Source organism: Canis lupus, chromosome 30, assembly GCF_003254725.2.
Source record: "Canis lupus dingo isolate Sandy chromosome 30, ASM325472v2, whole genome shotgun sequence".
Classification (NCBI taxonomy): domain Eukaryota; kingdom Metazoa; phylum Chordata; class Mammalia; order Carnivora; family Canidae; genus Canis; species Canis lupus.
This window is the reverse complement of record NC_064272.1, coordinates 39910581-39930313: the sequence shown is the minus strand read 5'-3', so window position 1 is coordinate 39930313 and position 19733 is coordinate 39910581. Positions and strand designations below refer to the sequence as shown.

Below are 19733 nucleotides of genomic sequence, written 5' to 3'. Positions count from 1 at the left end.
AACTGCTAATTTTATTAGAAAATATGAATCCAGCATCTACACATGAAATCTTGGTCAAACAGCAAGCCCAGAATGAAGTTTTGCATTTATTACTGGGTGAGAGAGGGCGAAGGGGAGTAAGAGACGAAGCAGTGCTCTGAAGCTTGCATCAGGTCCTTGAGTATGCCCTGCTCAGGGGGTAGATGTTGGATAAAATGGAGCTAGTGCTTGGTTTCCCCGAGAGAAACATAACTGCGATCACAAAAAAGGTTGCCCTGAAATGATATAAGCCAATGCTTTTATTCCTTCTGTTAAATACTATAAAATGACTTAACTAATAGAGGGCAACTTCTCTTTCACAAAAGCTGTATCTATTTCCCAGCAATTGAAACTGTGCCGTTAAAGCACAGTATTCAGTTCTTATTAATATAATGAAGCTTTATCTTGTAGTGCAGGATTAATGCTCTGAGCTGTATCCTGCTGCCAGGATTTGGGTGGGGGAGGGATTGCTGCTCTCGCGATCTTCTCACCTTCTAACGCTGTAGCCGCATCGTCTAAACAAGCAACTGGTTTCTGATTTCAGAAAATAAGTAGTAGAATGATTCAGTTTCTCATGAACAAATCTATGTTTATTATAAAGTTGGACTATGGCCCATTATGATCAAGTCTGAGAGAACAGGGTCTAAAGAAATACACTTTTCAGTTGTTTGTAAATAGAAGATGATGTTCCTGGGATTCAAACTAGTCCTAATTATGAAGTTAATGACGAGGTAACCAATCTGACACCTAAGGGTCACCAAGAATGTTAACTCTTGAGGGCTATTAAAAATATTACTACTGTTATTTGTTCTTAAAGAAAAATACATAATAGATTCTCTTATCTTTCATTCTGAAGATAAGCTCTGCCCACTGCAGTATGTTACTTAGGCGTCTTTGCCTTAGCAGCCAGCTACAGCAAGTTTAATCTACAGAATTTTCTATACAGCTTCTCCGAACTACAGTTAGTAGAGAAAAGGGAAGTTCAGCCAGTCTCAGCTTGTAGAAACATTTAATGTTCACAAAGAACTATACCCTAGAGAATTTGTAGCGCGTGCTTTCTCTCTATTCCTACTTCATACTGTGGCCATTCATTCACTCTTTCTTGATATGAAAGGATTTACAAAACCAGGGAGGTCACAAGGAAGGCTCTATAACACAGTCAAGTATTTTCATCCCAATCTAGAGTTTAAAAAATCTTCAATATTGGGGTACCTGGGTGGCTCAGTTAAGCATCTGACTCTTGATTTTGGCTCAGGTCATGATGCAGGGTCCCGGGACCCTGCCTTGTGTTGGGCTCCTGGCTCAGCAGAGTCTGCTCCACGGTTCTCTCTCTCACTGTCCCTCTGTCCCTCCTCCCTGTGCTCTCTCTTTCTCTCAAATAAATAAATCTTTTTAAAAATCTTTAATATTTTTATTTAAAAGTATTAGGCTCTTTTGGTTTGAAGAGACAGAAATTCATTAAAAATATTTCAAGTAAAAAGAGGCATTTGTTGTAAGGTTATTGGGAACTTCTCATGAATCCAGGAGAATATGAACTATGAGACCTCAGGAGGGCAGGAACAATGCCACCTCTGTAGACTGGACCCGCTCTCATTTCCATCTCCCTTCTCTCTCCTGAAGCAGTTTTGTTCTCTTCCTTTTTTCCCCAATGGCCTTTCTCAGCCCTGCTAAACAGAGCCCGGTAATGGCCATCCCAGAAGTTACTCCACATGATTTTTCAAATTCAAATACACTAGAAAAAAAATGGGCTGGACTTGTACAACTTTCCAACTGCGAATTCCTGAGAGAGAAACTTAACTGGCTCGGTTAAACTGGCTCAGTTAAAACTTTCTGGGCTGAGTTTTAAGTCCGATATTGGTGGCTGGTCTATAGATTGGCTGCTGGAGTCAAATGTCCACTTTTGGTTTAATCAGGTACGGCCACTGACGGAAGCATCACAAGGCATAAGACAGAGCTGCTGAGAAGACGCATAGGTGCAATGCTTAAAACAGGTAGTATTCGCAACACCCAGAAAAACAAGGACACAACAAACATGGAGTGAATATGACAAACCAAGAAGAGAGATGAGGATAATAAGGAGAGAAAGTCATGTGAAAACTGGATTAACAGGAAAGCTCTACAACACAGTCAAGTCTGGATTGTGCTGCAAGTCGAAGAGAAAGGCAAAAATTTAAGAAATCTAACAAAACAAAAACCCAAGAAAGCAAGGTAAGTGAGCCCCAAAAAGAACAGACAACTGAGTCAAGAGACCAGAACAAGAAGTAAGCTATAGAGCACATGGGGCGAGGCATCTCGGTTTGCAGATGCTGCATATGCGGCAAAGCGCTCCTTTTATGAACACCAGACTGGCTGTTCCACAAAGGTAACACAGCAGACCACTCCTAATGATATTTACAGTTTAATCTATCTCATTTTCTAGGACTCTAAGTTCCCTTTGGACACGTCTATTTCGAATGTTTCCTAGCTGTTGACAATCCCATTCCTACAACCGATCCTAAGAAGGGACTCCCTAGAAAATAGTTTTTCTCCTGGTTGTTAGGACTAAGAGCCCTAGATCACTGACCTGCTTCTGGAACCCAAAGGGATATCTCTTTTCCACTACAGGATGAACTCTACCAATCTCTACTCTGTACCACAAGACCAAGAAAAGGGACAGAAGTCTTTAGAGACAAAACCTCAATAACCATGGGGAAGCAATTCTGAACATTCTCTTTGCCATTTGTAATGAATAAACATGGTTTCAAAGGGGATATCATGACTCTCTCAGGTTGCAGTCATGCTCCAAACATGATTGCTGCCAACTCTCCTTTGGGTAGTGGCCCACAGACATGGCTGCTAGTGACTGTGAGGCGAGAATAAGACAATATGTGCAAAGCATCGAGCACAGTGGTCTGGCGCCGAGGACACACGCAGTAATGTTAATTAAGGTCTGTCTCCTCACCAATGCAAAGGATCAAATAAATGCAATACTGCCAAGTGGATAAAGTACACAAAATCACAAGTATCCTTTTATTTTACTTTGGAGAATAAGTTTGTGATATCTTATAAACGATCTTCCTAAGAAGCAAAACTCCACCTCATATAACAACAACAGCGACAACTGTTGTACCTGAGAAAGACTGGTTTATTACAGGTAAATATATATACCATGAAGTAAAAAAGCAACTTAATTTGTTTGATCTGAATAAATAGGTATACTTTGTAAAAGAATACAGCAGTGAGAAGGATCTATTTTTTTTAAAGATTTTATTTATTTATTCATGAGACACACACACACACACACACACACACACACACAGGCAAAGGGAGAAGCAGGCTCCTCACAGGGAGCCCGATGCAGACCCCAGCACCCTGTTATCATGCCCTGATCCATGCAGGCATCCCAAAAAGGATCTATTTTTTAACATAGTTTAAAATGGGGGCAATCTTATACACACCAATGTGCTCTGATTCTAAAATTGTGATACGGATGACCAAGAACACAGTTCTAGCTTTTTGAATAAGTAGCAGTTACAGATACTTGATATAATTACAAGTACACAGAAATTTAAAGACAGAATTTTTAAAAATTCCTAAAATCTAGGAAACAGAATGGTCAAAATCAAGAGGACCTTATTTGACTGAGACATGATCATATTTGAAGTCCAAAGAGTCAAGTATTTGATGCATTGAGCTCTCTTACTGCTTTATTTCCATCTATGGGAAAAATAATTTATTCATGTATTCAAATGATATCTATTAAGGTGTCATTATGATAAATAATAATAAATAATGATATTGTTTTTATAATAATAAAAATAGTATATTTACTATGGTTTCTGGTCCCAAGAAATTACAGTCTATCTGGGGAGATGATAGTACAACAAATGGAATACCTGGCAAGATAGTACATTAATAAAGTGCTAAACTGAACTATTTTCTAATGTGTGAGATATTTTCTCAGTGATTTAGATGAAAATGCATGTGTTCTATGGATCAACATTAGGTCTGGCACAAAGTTAAAAAAGAAAAAAAGACACTAAATTAGAGGTCAGTCAGGATCCAAAAAAGATCTCTACCAGGACGAAGCTTGGGCTTACGATGAAAAAATGCCCAAGTAAAACGAACAAATGACAGCTGTTAGAAGCCGAAGTGACAAAGAGTGAGGGACTTCAAGCTGAGTAATTGAGTAGGATAAGGTAAAGTCAACCTTGTAACAACTACAACCACCACCCTGATATTAGTTAAGTGCTTTCCTTGTACAAGGCACTTAACAAACACATGCACTTTTAATTCTCACAGCAGCCAACAAGTCCTACGTGACACGGCAGTGTTACTGTGTAACCGAGGCTCTGTTATACAAGCAACTTAGCCCAAGGTCATATGCCTAATATGTGAAGAGCAGGGAACTTAAGCTCAGATCTGACTCGAACTTGAATATTTTCTACTATACTATGCCATCGGCCCTGCTTCGTATTAATGAAACTACTTCTATATAAAAAATTGGGTCCAGGGGGACAATGAAGGGAGATATAAGCAAGGCTGACGGAGGAGAAATAGGGGCCCTGGTGAGTGCTCCAACGGAAAACCTAGAGTGGCTTGGAGAGTTAACTATTGACCCTTTGGTTGTCTATGTCAAGAAGTAGGGGCACCAAGTAAGTAAGAGGCAATCTGGGGAAGACTTATTCACCCAGTGATAGTTTTTCATGGCCCAAAAGGTCTGTGGGCTTAGCTGTGAAATATGAGTATCTACTGGTGCCTGTAAGGGGCCTGCAGATGTGGAATGCCAGCGAGCACCAACTCTCCCTTTTATTATCATTGCCGGTCCGTAAATATGCTATAAAGATACAACACAAAGCCTTGGCCACAGCTTCTAGTCACAGCAGATCTATCTTCTTATCACATGGGGCATCCTCTATGCCCAAAGAAAATGACAAACCACCACTTATTCTCAAATATAAAAGCTATGTTAAACAACTGTTACCAGCCTAAGCCAAAGAAAAGGCTAGAATATTCATTCATTCTTTCATACTTGTTTTCTGCAATTAAAGTGAGCAAGTAAAATAATATGAGTCATCCTCCAAGTAGGTGTCCCATGAAATGGAAATTGCCTCGTTTCAGGCTGATCTTTCTTGGCACTGAAGGCAGTTTTATTGGAGCACGTTTGCTAAGAAGGTTGACTTTGGAATACCACATCCTAATGAAGTCCTTGCAAAGATTCAAGCAGTTCTATGGGCTCTCCCTGCTTCTAACAAAAGCAAAACAACCCATGAAGGATTTCAGAAAGGTTTCAAAAATTTAAATTTTGAGAAGCAGGTATGGTTCTCGATCCCACATTTGAAAAAATCTGCTGGAAGCAAATATTCACTACGAGGAAGTTAGCTAGCAACAATGACAGGGCAAATGCTGAGGTGCTATGTAGAACGGAAAGGGAGGGAGGCAGGTGGTGAGAAAAGAGAATCAGGGAGCTGGTCTACCCACTCACAGAGCTCGGGCTGCAGGGCCAGTGAAACGTTCGGTGTGCAGTCACAGGTGAGCCATGTGGGTAAGGGACTAGATGATCCAGGGGGTGAATGTTCCCAGGCAGTGGCTCACACTTCTCAAAAGCTCTGCTGTTTACTACTGAGAAAAATTAATGCAGGATAGTACAAAACAAACCCTGCCTCTCTGGTAAGAGTTGTGAAATGCCACAGGAGGCAGAAACAAAGTGAGCTCAAGTGACAGAAGGTTCCCGGAGCTGAGGGATGGGAGCTCATCACAGATGGAAGAGGAGGGCTTGGGCGGGCTGAGAGCAAAGGCAGTATCCGGGGACTAGGGAAGGTGGCGGGGCGGGGTCTGTGCACAACAGCAGTCTGCACAACACTTCCTGAGTTAGGCCCCGACTCCTGCCTACCAGAGTGTCCCCAATCTGCATGAATTCCCACACAGCCGTGGCATGTCTTCGCCTTTAATGAGTAAGCAGCATAATGCTCTCATGGCCCTAATTCTGTAGGTCCTGAGAAGTGAGGCTAATTTAGAAAGTAGAGTCATGATCTTGAGCTGTGCTCAGGAGAAGAGAATCTCAGAGTGGCTGCTCGATGCCCACTGCCCTGGTTCAACACACAAATCTACAGCCTAAGGTGAGATGAAGAAACAAACTCTCAACCATGGCCTGTGGTCAGCTGGTGGCCATCAGGGAAGCACTGGTCTGGACTCTCAGAATTCCAGGGCTCCTTTCCAAGTGGTGCGCTAATTCTTGCTTAGGTCTTTTTAGGGACTATGGAAACCTCTCTGTTCCCTAAATGATAGTCACAGATAAGTACCAGAGCATGCTTTTTGCCACAATGACAAATTAGCTTTTGTAAAACAGGCATTTTATTTGGGTTACCGGTGTCATGCACATTGAGACTTACCAGAAAACAAAAGAAACTAAACCAAGACAAAACAAAACGCTGCCGTTGCATTTAAGATGAATGATACCAAAGCACTGTCCCAAAGAATCAAAAGCCATTTCCTTTCTTAAAATCTCAAATTTGTTGTGTATTAGATTCTTTCCTTTGTCCCTCCCTCCCTGGCAAGGAACAAACACTGAGTGATGACAACATGCTGAACATACTGTCAATAAAGTCTATTTGGATAAGGAACACCAACTCTCCTGGGTTAGGAAACCTGTATGCGTGCTCCACAGGTTTGTATGCTCCACAGAAAGATATCCTGACTCAAAGGATACCGAGACCTTCTTTTATCAATCTCTACTTTGTCAGTGGAGCAAAGGAACCCAAACTAACCTCACTATCAAACAGTTTGTACTTAGAAATGTCTCGTTTCAAAGAGACAACACTGTCTTAGGCAAGCAAGACTACTACTTAAAAACTGTCACCTCGGATTTATATAGCACTTTAAAGTTTACAGAACTCTCACATATATTTCACTTGCTCCCCACGGTAGCACAGTAGAGGTGAATAGGGTTACCCTGGTTAACCAAACGAGGAAATAGAAGCAACAAGAATAAGGCACTTGCCCAAAGTGCTGTAACCGGTAGAGGTAAAACTAGAATCCAGGTTTGTCCAACTCCAAAGCCAGTGCTATTTTTATTTTACCAAAATGTCTCTCAGGGGGAAAGAAAACATATTCTTGAAATTCCTTTTCTGTAGTATCCAATGAACAAAGACAGCACTCACTTATGTGGGGCTAACTATATATTTAAGTTTTCTCAGTGATATAAGCAAACTTTTATCAAAACTTCTCATTTACCCTCTGTAAATAAGAGTCTCCACAAAATATCAAGAAATTGGGCATGCTCCTACTCCGAATGTAATGCTTCTGAAATAAGGCTGTCTGTTCCTCTGTTCCAGGTGGCCAGGGATCACTGAGTGACTTAAGAGAAGGGGAAAGCAGATCTTGGGTTGAAAGCTTCCACAGGATCCATATGACAAAGAGCAATTTGCAGTTAAAGACCAAACTGCAATTCAGCTCCCAGCTATTTGGCCAGCACTCTCGACTATGGCAGTCTTGGCAGACTGCTCTTCCGGTATGTTAGGGATTTCTTCGAATTTCACAGCTCAGGCTTTTCTTAATGTACTTACTCCTTCTTGTACTCAACACAAAAAGTTACCTTTGTTACTACTATTCAGTCCCATTCAATTTATGTAAGCAGTTACAGCTGCCCAGGAGTTCACCCATTCTTCTTGTTTTAGGATTTGAGAAGGTCACAGACCAAAGAGATTTCCTTTCTAAGGCTTTTTCGGCTCGATTTGAGTTTTGTAAGTGAAGTTGAGCACCTCTGTTTTTCTCCCTAATGGGGGGTGTAAGCTTTTGCTATTCAAGCCTGAATACACATACAATTTTCTTATGGTCCCCCATATGGAAACCATAGGACAGAAATGACTCACAAATGAAACGTGAAAGACAGATTAAAAAACTATACTTACTTAGGAGGAATTCGTGAAGCTGTGTTCACATTTGTGGTTGGGACTACTACTTGAAGAATGTGTTCAAGGGCTGTTAATCCACCAGCAACTTGAAATGCAATCTGATCTGCTACATTCTAGACAGAAATATAAATAGAAATTAGCCCAATTTCCCAGGCATAAAATTATCACCAAATGAAATATTTAGTTGTACTGTCAAACTTTCTGTTGGTTCCATTATTCTACAAATATTTACCGAATGTTTATGCAGTGCTAGGGAACAGCAGGTCAAAACTGGTGAACACAAAAGACAGAGCCACTGTCCCCCAGGAAGCTTAAATTTAGTGGATGAGAGCAACACCAAATAACCATAAATAAAATAATTTAAATTATATAACTACCTTATAGAAAAAGGAATGTTGCTCCATAAGAATAATGGGGAACCAAATACATACTGGAGAAAGGGTCAGCACAGGCTTTTCTGGGGAAGTTGAGGCTCTGAAGTAGGCAAAGGGATAGAGCACTCCATGCAGGGGACAAAACCATTTTATGCAGAATTTTTAGCAATACTTTAAAGACCGTATCATTTTGTAATGTTAACTTCCACCTAACAAGACAAATGGACTGCCACAGAGACTTCCTGTCCTATTACTTTCCTCTTCACTGATACAAAATAACCTGGTATCTAACCATCCGCATGTACTTGTTCACCACCTCAGCTATTTAGGGAGGATATTAAGTTACCATTTTAGAACTCAACTTACTATCATTTCTTTCTGTAAACAATTTCTGAATTGTTTACAAATCTTGAGAAAGGAACATCTCTGGATTTTGCATTCCTTGGGCAGGGGGAGAGGCGAGCGATCCCGTGGTGCGCTGTGTTAGTTTTAATGCGTTCACGGAGTCCCTGCATCCCACCCGAGGAACCCGCAGGCCAGCAACCCGCGGTGGGCGACACTGCGTCTCCCGCCCCCAACTTCCAGGCCCTAGCCCCTCAGCAGGGAACTGTTTCGAGGAGGTCTTTAAAGAGGTGATTAAGTCAGGGTGAGGCTCTTAGGGTGGTCCTCGTCCAAGTGGCCGGTGTCCTTGGAGGAAAAGACATCAGAGACGCAAGTGCACAGAGCAAAGGCTGCCTGGGGCACAGAGAGACTTGCTGCTTATGGACGAAGGCGAGACGGAGAGAGACCTCCGGAAAAACCAACCCGCTGACACTTTGATCCTGGAATTCTAGCCTCCAGAATTGTGAGAAAATGCATTTCTATGGTCTCAGCCATCCAGTCCGTGGTACTTCGTATGGCAGCCCTAGCACATGAATACACAATCCCCCTATTATACCGTCACCTGTGTTTCTTCTAGTAGCATTCCACAGTTCACAAAGCCTCGGAATATCTTTGAAATACTGAAGTATTTTTTTGGCGGGGGGAGAACGCACAGGGGAGAGAGGAGTTACACACAGGCCCTGTCAAACCTGCCTGCCTGATTCTTCTGATGCCGAAGCACAAGGCCCTGCTTGACGTGGACGCGGACTACCGCCTGGCTCCTGCACGGGTGCGGACTCGGGCAGCACAGCACCTCAGCCCTCAGTTACTCGCTACGTGCACAGTAAAATACAGCTTGAGACTATAATAGGTTTATTTTGAAGCCTAGACAAGAACTCACACTTTTAGGATGGATAATGGAGAATTTTTGTTGTTAATGAAAAAAAAAAAGTTTCTTTGCAATAAAACTAACAATAAAAAAATAGAGAAGTTCAGGTATATTCAGTAATTTGAAACCATAATTCTGTTACCATTTCTTTCTTCTTATGCTAGGATGTCAACATGATTAGAAAATAATAATAAGCTTTGAAGATTTTATTCATTTGAGAGAGAGTATGTGCGAGCATGTGTGTGCAGGAGGAGATGTATGCAGAGGGAGAGGGGTTAGCAGACTCCATGTTAAGCATGGAAGCCAACTTGGGGCTCGATCTCATGACCCTGAAATCTTGACCCTAGCTGAAATCAAGGGTCAGACACTCAACTGACTCAGTCACCCAGGTGCCCCAATAATAAATTTTGTATTCAGGGCCCCTGTGTGCCATAGCTGGTTAGGCATCTGGCTCTTGGTTTCAGCTCAGGTCATGATCTCAGGGTCTCGAAATCAAGCCCTGCAATAGGGTTCTGAGCCCAGCAAAGAAGTCTGCTGGAGCCTCTCTCTCTCTCTCTCTCTCTCTCTCTAATAAATATATAAATCTTTTAAAAAAATTTTTGTATTAGCACATAACACAAAGAAAACTGCACTAATCATAACTGTGTAGCTGGATGTTATGACAAACTGAACACAGCCTGTAATAACTCCAAAATAAAAAATAAAGCTTTATAAAATCCCATATCCCTGATGCCCATCACATTCACTCTCTCCTTCCCCAAATGTAAAGGCTATCTGAATTTTCAAAATCATAGATTCCTTTTATCTTCTTTTCAATTTTTAAAAAATGGAATCATATTTTACATATTCCATAGGATCTAGCTTTTCTTTTTTCTAAATTCATCCATAGTACTGCCTATACCAATATTTCATTCATTTTCCTTTCTGGAATATATTATTCCTTTGTATGCTTCAACTTTTTTTATTTTTAATTTTTTTAAAGATTTTATTTATTTATTCGGGGGGGGGGCACAGGCAGAGGGAGAAGCAGGCTCCATGCAGGGAGCCCGATGTGGGACTCGATCCTGGGTTTCCAGGATCACACCCTGGGCCGAAGACAGGCATCCAACCGCTGAGCCACCCAGGGGTACCCTAACTTTTTTTTTTTTTTTTTTTACTTTTTTTTTTTAATTGGAAAAATTTACTTTATCCCAGTGTCTTTTTTCCTCCTTTCCACATTAATTTCACTTTTAATATTACAAGGTGAAGATGACTACTATTTTATTATTTGACTCAGCTTATTTAAATGTTTCACTGCGAATTGACATTTGTGCTGTTTCACTTTCAAACTCTGGATGATTCTGCTTTAAAATTTCTGTATGTGTATCTGTGCAAATGTGACATGTAGTTGTGCTGAGTTTATGCTTAAGAGCGGAATTCCTGGGTCACAGAGTATACATAGGTTCAATCTTATTAACTTTCTAAGGTATTTGGAACAAGTTGTGCACATAATGCAGTGCAGTGATAATTTCAGTTATTCTACATTCACACCAAAATTGATTTCATCATTTTTTAAAACTTCGATCATGCTAATAGTGTATCATACCATTTCATGGAACTTTTCATTTGCCTTTCCCTGATAATCAGTGGGATTGAACACCTTATGATTACTGAGTATTTTTTACATTGAGGTACACTTTACAACTGGATGAAAGGCTCAGATCTTAAACATACCTCTCAAATAAATTTGAGAAACGCTTATCAAAACCTGAATGGTTTCATCACCTTAGAAAGTTCCCTCGTGCCACTTTTACCGTCAATCTCCCCTCCTGAAGCAACCACAGATTTGATTTATAGTTCCATAGATTATACACCAAAAGTAAAAGCAAAAAAGCAAAAATAAGTAAGTGGGACTACATCACAATAAAATGCTTGTAGGCAGCAAAGGAAATCAACAGAATGAAAAGGCTATCCTACTGAATGGGAGAAAATACTAGCAAGTCACATTTCTGGTAAAATATATAAAGAACTCACACAACTCGATAGCAAAAAACACAATCTGATTAAAAATAGGCAGATGTAAATATGCATTTTTTAAAAGACATACAGATGACTGACAAATTACATAAAAAGATATTTAACATCATTAATCATTAAGAGAAATGCAAATCAAAGTCACACACAATATGATATTACTATTAGAATGGTATTATCGAAAAAAAAGAAACAAAGAAAGAACAAACAAAAGAATAAACTTGTGCTGATGAGGATGTGAAGAAAAGGGAAACCCTGTGCACTTCTGGTGGAAATAGAAATTGTTGCAGCTACTATGAAGAACTGTGTATAGGTTCCTCAAAAAATTAAAAATATAAGTACCATATGATCCAGAAATTCCTTTTGAGTATTTATCTGAAGCAAATCAAAATGCTAGTTTGAAAAGATATGCTCACTGCAGCATTACTTACAATAAGCAAGATGTGGAAGCAAACTAAGTGTCCAATGATAAGTGAAATGTATACAGAAGGTGTGGCATATAAATACATGGAATATTACCTAGCCACAAAAAGAATGAAATTTTGCCCTTTGTGACAACATGGGTTAAACCCTGAGACCATTATGCTAAGTGAAGTAAGTTAGGCAGAGAAAAACATGTAGAATCTTTTTTTTTAATAAATTTATTTTTTATTGGTGTTCAATTTGTCAACATACTGAATAACACCCAGTGCTCATCCCGTCAAGTGCCCCCCCCCAGTGCCTGTCACCCAGTCACCCCCACCCCCGCCCACCTCCCCTTCCACCACCCCTAGAGTTCGCTTCCCAGAGTTAGGAGTCTCTCATGTTCTGTCTCCCTTTCTGATATTTCCCACTGATTTTTTCTCCTTTCCCCTTTATTCTCTTTCACTATTTTTTATATTCCCCAAATGAATGAGACCATATAATGTTTGTCCTTCTCCGATTGACTTATTAATGCTGAGTGAAAGAAATAACATGTAGAATCTTAAAAAAACAAAACAAAACAAAAAGCTCTGTAGCAGATACAGAGAACAGATTAGTGGTTGCCAGAGGCAGAGGATGGGGTGGGTGGGTAGGGGAAGTGGGATGGGTGAAGGACATCTAGAATTTCATATAAATGAGATCATACAGTACGCATGAATATTTTCTGAGTTTAATTCGGTAGTGAATGGTTATCCCACCAGCAATGTTTCTTTTGTATCTGGTACCATGGAAACATATAGAGCACAGCAGAGGAACACTGAGTCAAGGTAGGGAAATAAACACATATAAACTCCTCCTTTTTCTTATACTCAAAAGAAGTAGGAATTATAGATAAAATGTTTAATAATATTCAAATGCAGAACTGCATTAAAAAATAAATGGAACATCTCTGTGGAATAGGGATGGAAAAACTCAAAGTAATGCATAGGGTGAGGGTCCAACTTTCAGCAGATTCATTTTTTTCCCCCAACAGATTCTTAAAAGAACATTTGTCCTTCCAGACTCTTCCCTCTTCCTCAGCTTCCACACTGATTCAGCTCCACGTTCTGATTATTCCATTTTTGTTGTAGCTCTCAACTCTGCCTAGTCCTATCACGTCAGTTGAGGCTCTCAAGGTCTCTGCTTGAGGTACTCAGCAATTCCCTAATTAGTATCTTTGGATCCAGGCTCACCCCACACCAGCCTATTCTCTAGAGCAGTGTTTCCCAAATACTCTACAATAAAAGTCAGGGTTTTATTACTTTCCTTCTCTTTATTTCCTTTCTTTCCTTTGATTTTTACTCAATTGTAGACCAATACTTTTATGAAGTGTAATACAAACAAAATACTGAACAGATGAGGGAAAAAAGATGTACAAAATAGGAGACCATATTTTTAAGTATTAGATACAACAGACATAAATTACTCCGCCAATTTGTTAAAACTTACTCTTGATTTGTGTTGTTTGTCTCACTGTTCTAGAGACAGTGGCCTGGCACTGGACTGGGGTCTCTCTTTTGAGTCATCCTGTTCTGGATGCCTATATATGCAATGAGGATAACATTCTCCAGAATAAATGTAATCAGGGATCCCTGGGTGGCTCAGCGGTTTAGCACCTGCCTTCAGCCTGGGGCATGATCCTGGAGACCCGGGATCGAGTCCCACATCGGGCTCCCTGCGTGGAGCCTGCTTCTCCCTCTGCCTGTGTCTCTGCCTCTCTCTGTCTCTGTCTCTCTCTCTGTGTCTCTAATGAATAAATAAATAAAATCTTTAAAAATAAAAAATAAAAATAAAAAAAGAATAAATGTAATCATGTCACTTTTTGCTTAAAACACTTGAATGACTTGTTCCTCACTACCTACAGTGGGTTTGAATTCCTTAGCACAAGTCTTCAAAATCTGATGCCCCAGTAATAGCCTTCTTCCCTGCTTCTCCCTAACATAATTCCCCAAATGGCCCATTCCCTTTCATGCCCCTATGCTTCTGCATATACTGTTCCTTCCTTCCCAAAGGGGATGATCCTTCAGAATTTTCTTTGTATCCCCCAATAAACTCAGAGCTTCCCAAGGTCAGAGGCCATGTCTGCTTCACCACATCCTCAACACTTAGCAGAAGGGGTTGTACAGTAAGTGCTCAGCCAATGGTTGTGAATGACAGTTTTAAGAAAGAAGGTTGACAAAAAAAAAAAAAAAAAAAAAAGAAGGTTGACGAGGGTACTTGTGCATGATTTTCACTGTGAAAACACAGATAGTCAATAATTTCTCCAGTACGATTGCAGGATAAAATCCTCCACTCTTGTTATTATGTGTGTCTTGTAGAATAGTTTTTCACTGAAAGTAAGCTTCATGACCAAGAATAAAATTCAGTTTTTCAAGACTGAAGAACCTACTCACCCTGAACCTCCTTAATAGCATCAGGGAAGGTATGTCCATTGCTATCTCTTAATTCAGAAACAAAGTATATTATGCCTCAAGCTAGGGAGATGCACCAAGTGAGGCAATCTGTCCACAGGGATATAAAGCAGCACCGCTGCTATTCTTTGAGACTTTTCCACAATGGGAGAGAACTGGGTCAACATTACAGAAGTGGAGGGGAAAAGGAATGAGTGAAAGCAGACCATTTTAATGTATACATCTACGTTTTAAAAACAAAACAAAACTCAAAGCCTTTTATGCAGTGCCAACATCATGATGTGACCTCTTGAAAAACTTAAGATATAGGCTCTAATAGACATTAAGCAGGAAAAAATAAGCCAATTTGAGGAAGATAAAGGCCATTCAGAGCCAAATTTTTACTAACATATTATTGAAAATTGAAGTTTTAATTTATCACTTGCAGCTATCCAAGGAAATAAACCAAAAAAACAAAACCTCACAAATCTCCCTCTGGAGTGGTGGAGGTTTCTGCTTCCATGTACTTCTGCACTGCGAAGGCAGCAAACCACTTCTGGGTTGTCCTCCACAGAACATGGCCAAACGGCAGCGCTGTTTAGTATCTTCCTAACTGCTTCATTTCCAACGTCAGCTGCTCTTCATCCCATCATCTCTGTCCTACCTTAGGGCCCCATTCTGTCTGTAAGCTCCTGAAGCGTGGCAGCTGACTCACCTCTGCAGCCCTTACGAATGGTGAATACCTGATGGACGAGCGATTAAATACAAGGCTACACAAATGAAAAGACTTCTCTGAGAGACAAAAATGCCCTGTGAGACCCTAGAGGTTAACACAGTACAGAGGCCCAAGAGAAAGGAGGAACACTCCTCTCTGGACCCCATTCCTTAACACAGTGCCAATGAATAGCTGCTCCTCCTCTCTATACACGAAGGTGGATGAAACAATCCTAGGATATCCCATGATGCTTTCACCCCAGGAAGACAGAAAAGTGAAAATCAAGCTGGCTCAAAGAGGAGCTGCCCCAGTGTTAAAATTAAGGAAGAAATCCACCTTCTTAAGCACGTGGCATCAAAAGCTCTATAAGCAAATACAAAATGGAAATCACATTTACACAACAACCCACAGCCTCTAAGGATACGGGGAATCTCCTCCCTCCTCTTCTCTGAGCACAGCACACTGGCTCCTTGTGCTAGCCGCCGTGCACTTCCGATACACGGCTCTCTATGCTCCTGGACATCTTAATGCCACAATGGGAATGGACGCTTCTCAAATACATGGTCTTATACTTGTTCCTATCCTTCTCAGTGTCTGGAAAAAAGCAAGCATCCTAAAGATGCTTAACCACAATTATGCTCTCCATCCAAACTGCCACCTTCTCAACGTGTCATGTTCACATGCTCTCTCTCAATCCTTCAAGACGATTTTTCATGAAGCCTTTCTGATAGCTTCAACTAAAGTCAAAGGTCTCTGTATTTAACTGAATTTCTCTTGGGGCCCTAATTACCTTCTACATTATTCCACACTTATTTGTGTTCATGTACTAAGCTGTAAAGCCCAAACTCTCCTATCTCTGCATTCTCAGTCAGGGTCAGGCACAGGGTGCAGACACCGTAGGCACCATGCCAAGTCTGTTTAATGGCTGAACATACCTAGAAAGGTGAGCCAGGTAACTTTCCTTTTTTCCTTTTACCCCCTTTCCAAATACTCTGCATTCAGACATGTGAAAACGGAACACTCATAAAGAGCTCTATCATTCTGATTTGAGTGAGAAGAAACACCTCTAAAGATGAAATGTGTGGCTTTCCTACGTACCTGGCATAACACCTTAATAGCTCTGCCTTCCTCGGCTCTCTCCTACTCTGAAACTGACAACTGACTAATAGGATTAGTGGCTCCATTCTAATAACCCAGCTTAGCTGAAGGCCAGCAAAAAATGACAGCTTCAATCTGAATTACATGGCCTGGGAATCCATTCAATTATTAACTAGAGTAACTGTTATTGCCTCTCCCAATCAAAGGAGAGGCAGCTGTTAATCTTTGGTGGCCTACAAAGGCTGGTGGCCTTTGTACTTGACTTCTCTATAGACCGTAATTATGTTCTTTGTGATCAGAGAGGAAGGTCTTCCCAGCCTTTTAGACAGAGGTGGCAGATGGGGAAAAATGTTTGCACGTTCATTAGCAGGATAGGCTAGATCTGTTCTGAGCATCTGGTGGTACCTTAAGACCTGTTTAGAGATAATACAAGTAGATTTTAGGCAAGTCCATAAATTTAGAGCTTAGTAGCCCAATTTAAGATGAGAAGATCCTGGAGTAAATTTTTTTATAGTTATTTTCCCCCTCTGGAACATTTTTCTAAACACTTTCTAAAGGACATCTTCATTCCTCTACTATCTTCACCTGTTAGTGTTAGCTTAAACAAAGCAAACACGGTGAGTTGATAGTCCTTGTTCTATGATTTTTCCCTCCTAAGACTTCTAATGTTGGCTTCTTCAAATTCCCATAAACTCCATAAATGTTTAGGCTCAGCTTTTCAGCTGTACACTTCCACTTGAAAGGACTCAGGTTCTGGGGTCAAGAATATCACAAGTAAATTAGAAACCTAGGGAAATGTGGTGCCAACAGGAATAAAATCATAACCTACAGTTTGAAGGCTTGGGTAATAAGGTAAGTGGAGCTGAGAGAGGCTGGAAAAGCTTTCTCAAGATGACAGAAACAATTCCTTTGTAATGCTAATGAAAGCTGGATCCTTTGGAAGGCTCTCCCTAAGGGAGCTGAATTGTGCCATCTTTGACCTGTTTGGACTAAGTAAGATGAGGGCAGGGTGAGTGAGAGGGGGTGGTGCAGAGACTAAAGGATGAAAACAGGACCCAAGACCTCTTGCTCCTTCCCCTCAAGCTGTTATGAGCTAGATGACCAAAGATCAGTGTGTAGAGTTCATTACTGCAATCCAACAAAACTCACAATAAAGTTATTTTGCTCTCCCTCATCCTAACATGCTGCCAAGGCCAGCACTCAGTCCTAGTGAAAGACAGACTCAAAATCAGTAAGTGCAGCACCGTGAGTAAAGTGCGAGTGTGAGGGGACGCGCAAAGAGCTATATGCCCACAAAGGACACGGTTCCTTTGACGAGTTATTCAGGACACAATGGGTGCCCATATGAACAGTTTTCTGAGTTAACTGTGCTATCAAATAAAAAGACAAAACACAAAGTCAAGGACGTACATATGAGGTTCCCCGAACAACTGCTTTATTTCTCCCACCCTTCCCAACTTTCAGGCTACCTGTTGGTTTAAAGAACTTGAGGAGTCTTAGCACAGCAGTTGCTTTTCCCCTCCTGTTTCTGCATCCCTTCTGGATATTCTAAAGCTTAGAGGCAAAAGGAACTTGGGACCATGAAACCAAGGAGAATCTCTTTTGGGCAAGAATGTGGTGTGGACAAAAGTGAGCTAACATGGACAAACTCCTTTGGGTCTAGCAGCAACCAGGGGGCAGGACTTCAGAGCTGAGAGGCTCGTCACCTTGGTGGCAAGGAAAGGGAGAGTGTTCCTTACACTACGCTGTTCTCTCTCCGTCATAACACTTATAGTTCTTGACTCATTTTTAAAAATTATTTAATTATAGACTGTCACACTGATTATCTATTTACTTATTCATAAAGCAGACTGTGAGCTCTTGGACAGCTGGAATTATGTTTACATAGAATCTAGCAAAGCAGTAGATATTCAGATTACTCAATCATAAAAAAGAACGAGATCCTGCCACTTGCAAAAAGAATGGACCTAGAAGGTATAATCTTTTTTTAAAAAGATTTTATTTATTCATGACAGACAGAGAGAGAGAGAGAGAGAGAGAGAGAGAGAGAGGCAGAGACACAGGCAGAGGGAGAAGCAGGCTCCATGCAGGGAGCCCGACGTGGGATGATCCCGGGTCTCCAGGATCGCACCCTGAGCTGAAGGCAGGCGCTAAACTGCTGAGCCACCCAGAAACCACCTAGAAGGTATAATCTTAAGTGAAATAAGTCAGAGACAAATAGCCATATGACTTCGCTCACATGTGGAATTTAAGAATCAAAGCAAATGAACAAAGAAAAAAGTGACAAACAAAAAACATACTCTTAAATACAGAGAACAAACTGGTGGTTGCCAGAGGGAAGGTAGGTTGGGGGATGGACGGAACAGATAATGGGGATTAAGAGTATACTTCTCTTGATGAGCACAGAGTATGTATAGAATTATGAATCACTACACAGTATACCTTAAACTAACACTATATGCTAATTATACTTCAATTAAAAATATTTAAAAGAGTAGGTATTCAGTAAATGGCTGCTGAATCAAAAAAAATTGAGGTACAGTCTAATTTTCAGGATTCTAACATCAGAAACTGTCTTAAGAAGAGAGAGAAAATCCATTAATCCACAATGAGAAAGAAAAGGTGTCAAAACACCCACGTGCCTGGGAAAGTCTAGGTAAGGGCGTGAGTATGCTAGAAACTGTGGAAGAGGCTACTAGTCCTCACCTGTGCTGAGAAGGCAAGGCAGGCCCCGGTCTGAAGGAGACAAGCCCAGAGAGGAGAGGCCAGAGATGTGCAGGATAATTCCATGCTCACTTATACAATGCCCTACTCGTTTTGGCATCAGTTTTTTTGCCCTACTCTCAAGTAAAGTAGTGACCCAGACTCTTTTACATCTTTACGTCTTTAAGGAGGGACAGAGAAGAAAGTGGGAGGGGGAGGGCAATTTTATTTTATTTAGATCTTATTTATTTATTCATGAGAGACACAGAGAGAGGCAGAGATGCAGGCAGACGGAGAAGCAGGCTCCATGCAGGGAGGCTGATGCGGGACTTGATCCCAGGACCCTGGGATCATGCCCTGAACCGAAGGCAGAAGCCCAACCACTGAGCTACCCAGGCGTCCCAGTGGAGGGCAATTTTAAAAAGTGAAAACAAACTTAAGGAGGGAACAGGAACCCAAGCTTTACTTTTCTCAGTGTGCCACCCTGGAAGGCTAAAGTGACATTTCAAGGGCTTACCATGTGGCAGGCCCTGGGCTCACAGCAACCCTATGAGGTAGGAATCATCACCCGTTACACAGACAAGAAAAACAGCCTTATAGGAGTCACTTAAGATTTTACTGCCAGTAAGTGGCAGAGCTGGGGATTGAGTCTAGGTTTATCTAACTTCTAAGTGTATGGTGGATCTATACAAAAAAATGTTGTGGGAAAACTAGCATGTTGTTATAGAAATGTGCTTGGCTTTTGGCATACTTATCACTAAATATACCAATTGTGTCAAATCTGGGATTTTTTTAAAAAGAAAATTATTATTAAGATTTTATTTATTTATTTATTTATTT

The 19733-nt window shown here is 40.8% G+C and overlaps 1 protein-coding gene across 13 annotated transcripts in view; it reads right to left on the bottom strand.

The window, feature by feature from the left end:
- SCAPER (S-phase cyclin A associated protein in the ER) overlaps positions 1-19733 on the bottom strand; it is a 435057-nt gene that overhangs the window by 145234 nt on the left and 270090 nt on the right. For all 13 annotated transcript variants that reach the window (XM_035708613.2, XM_025472080.3, XM_035708615.2 and 10 more), the window contains one exon: positions 7908-8023. In XM_035708613.2, coding sequence (XP_035564506.1) covers positions 7908-8023 — 116 coding nt within the window. The remainder of the gene's footprint in view (positions 1-7907; positions 8024-19733) is intronic.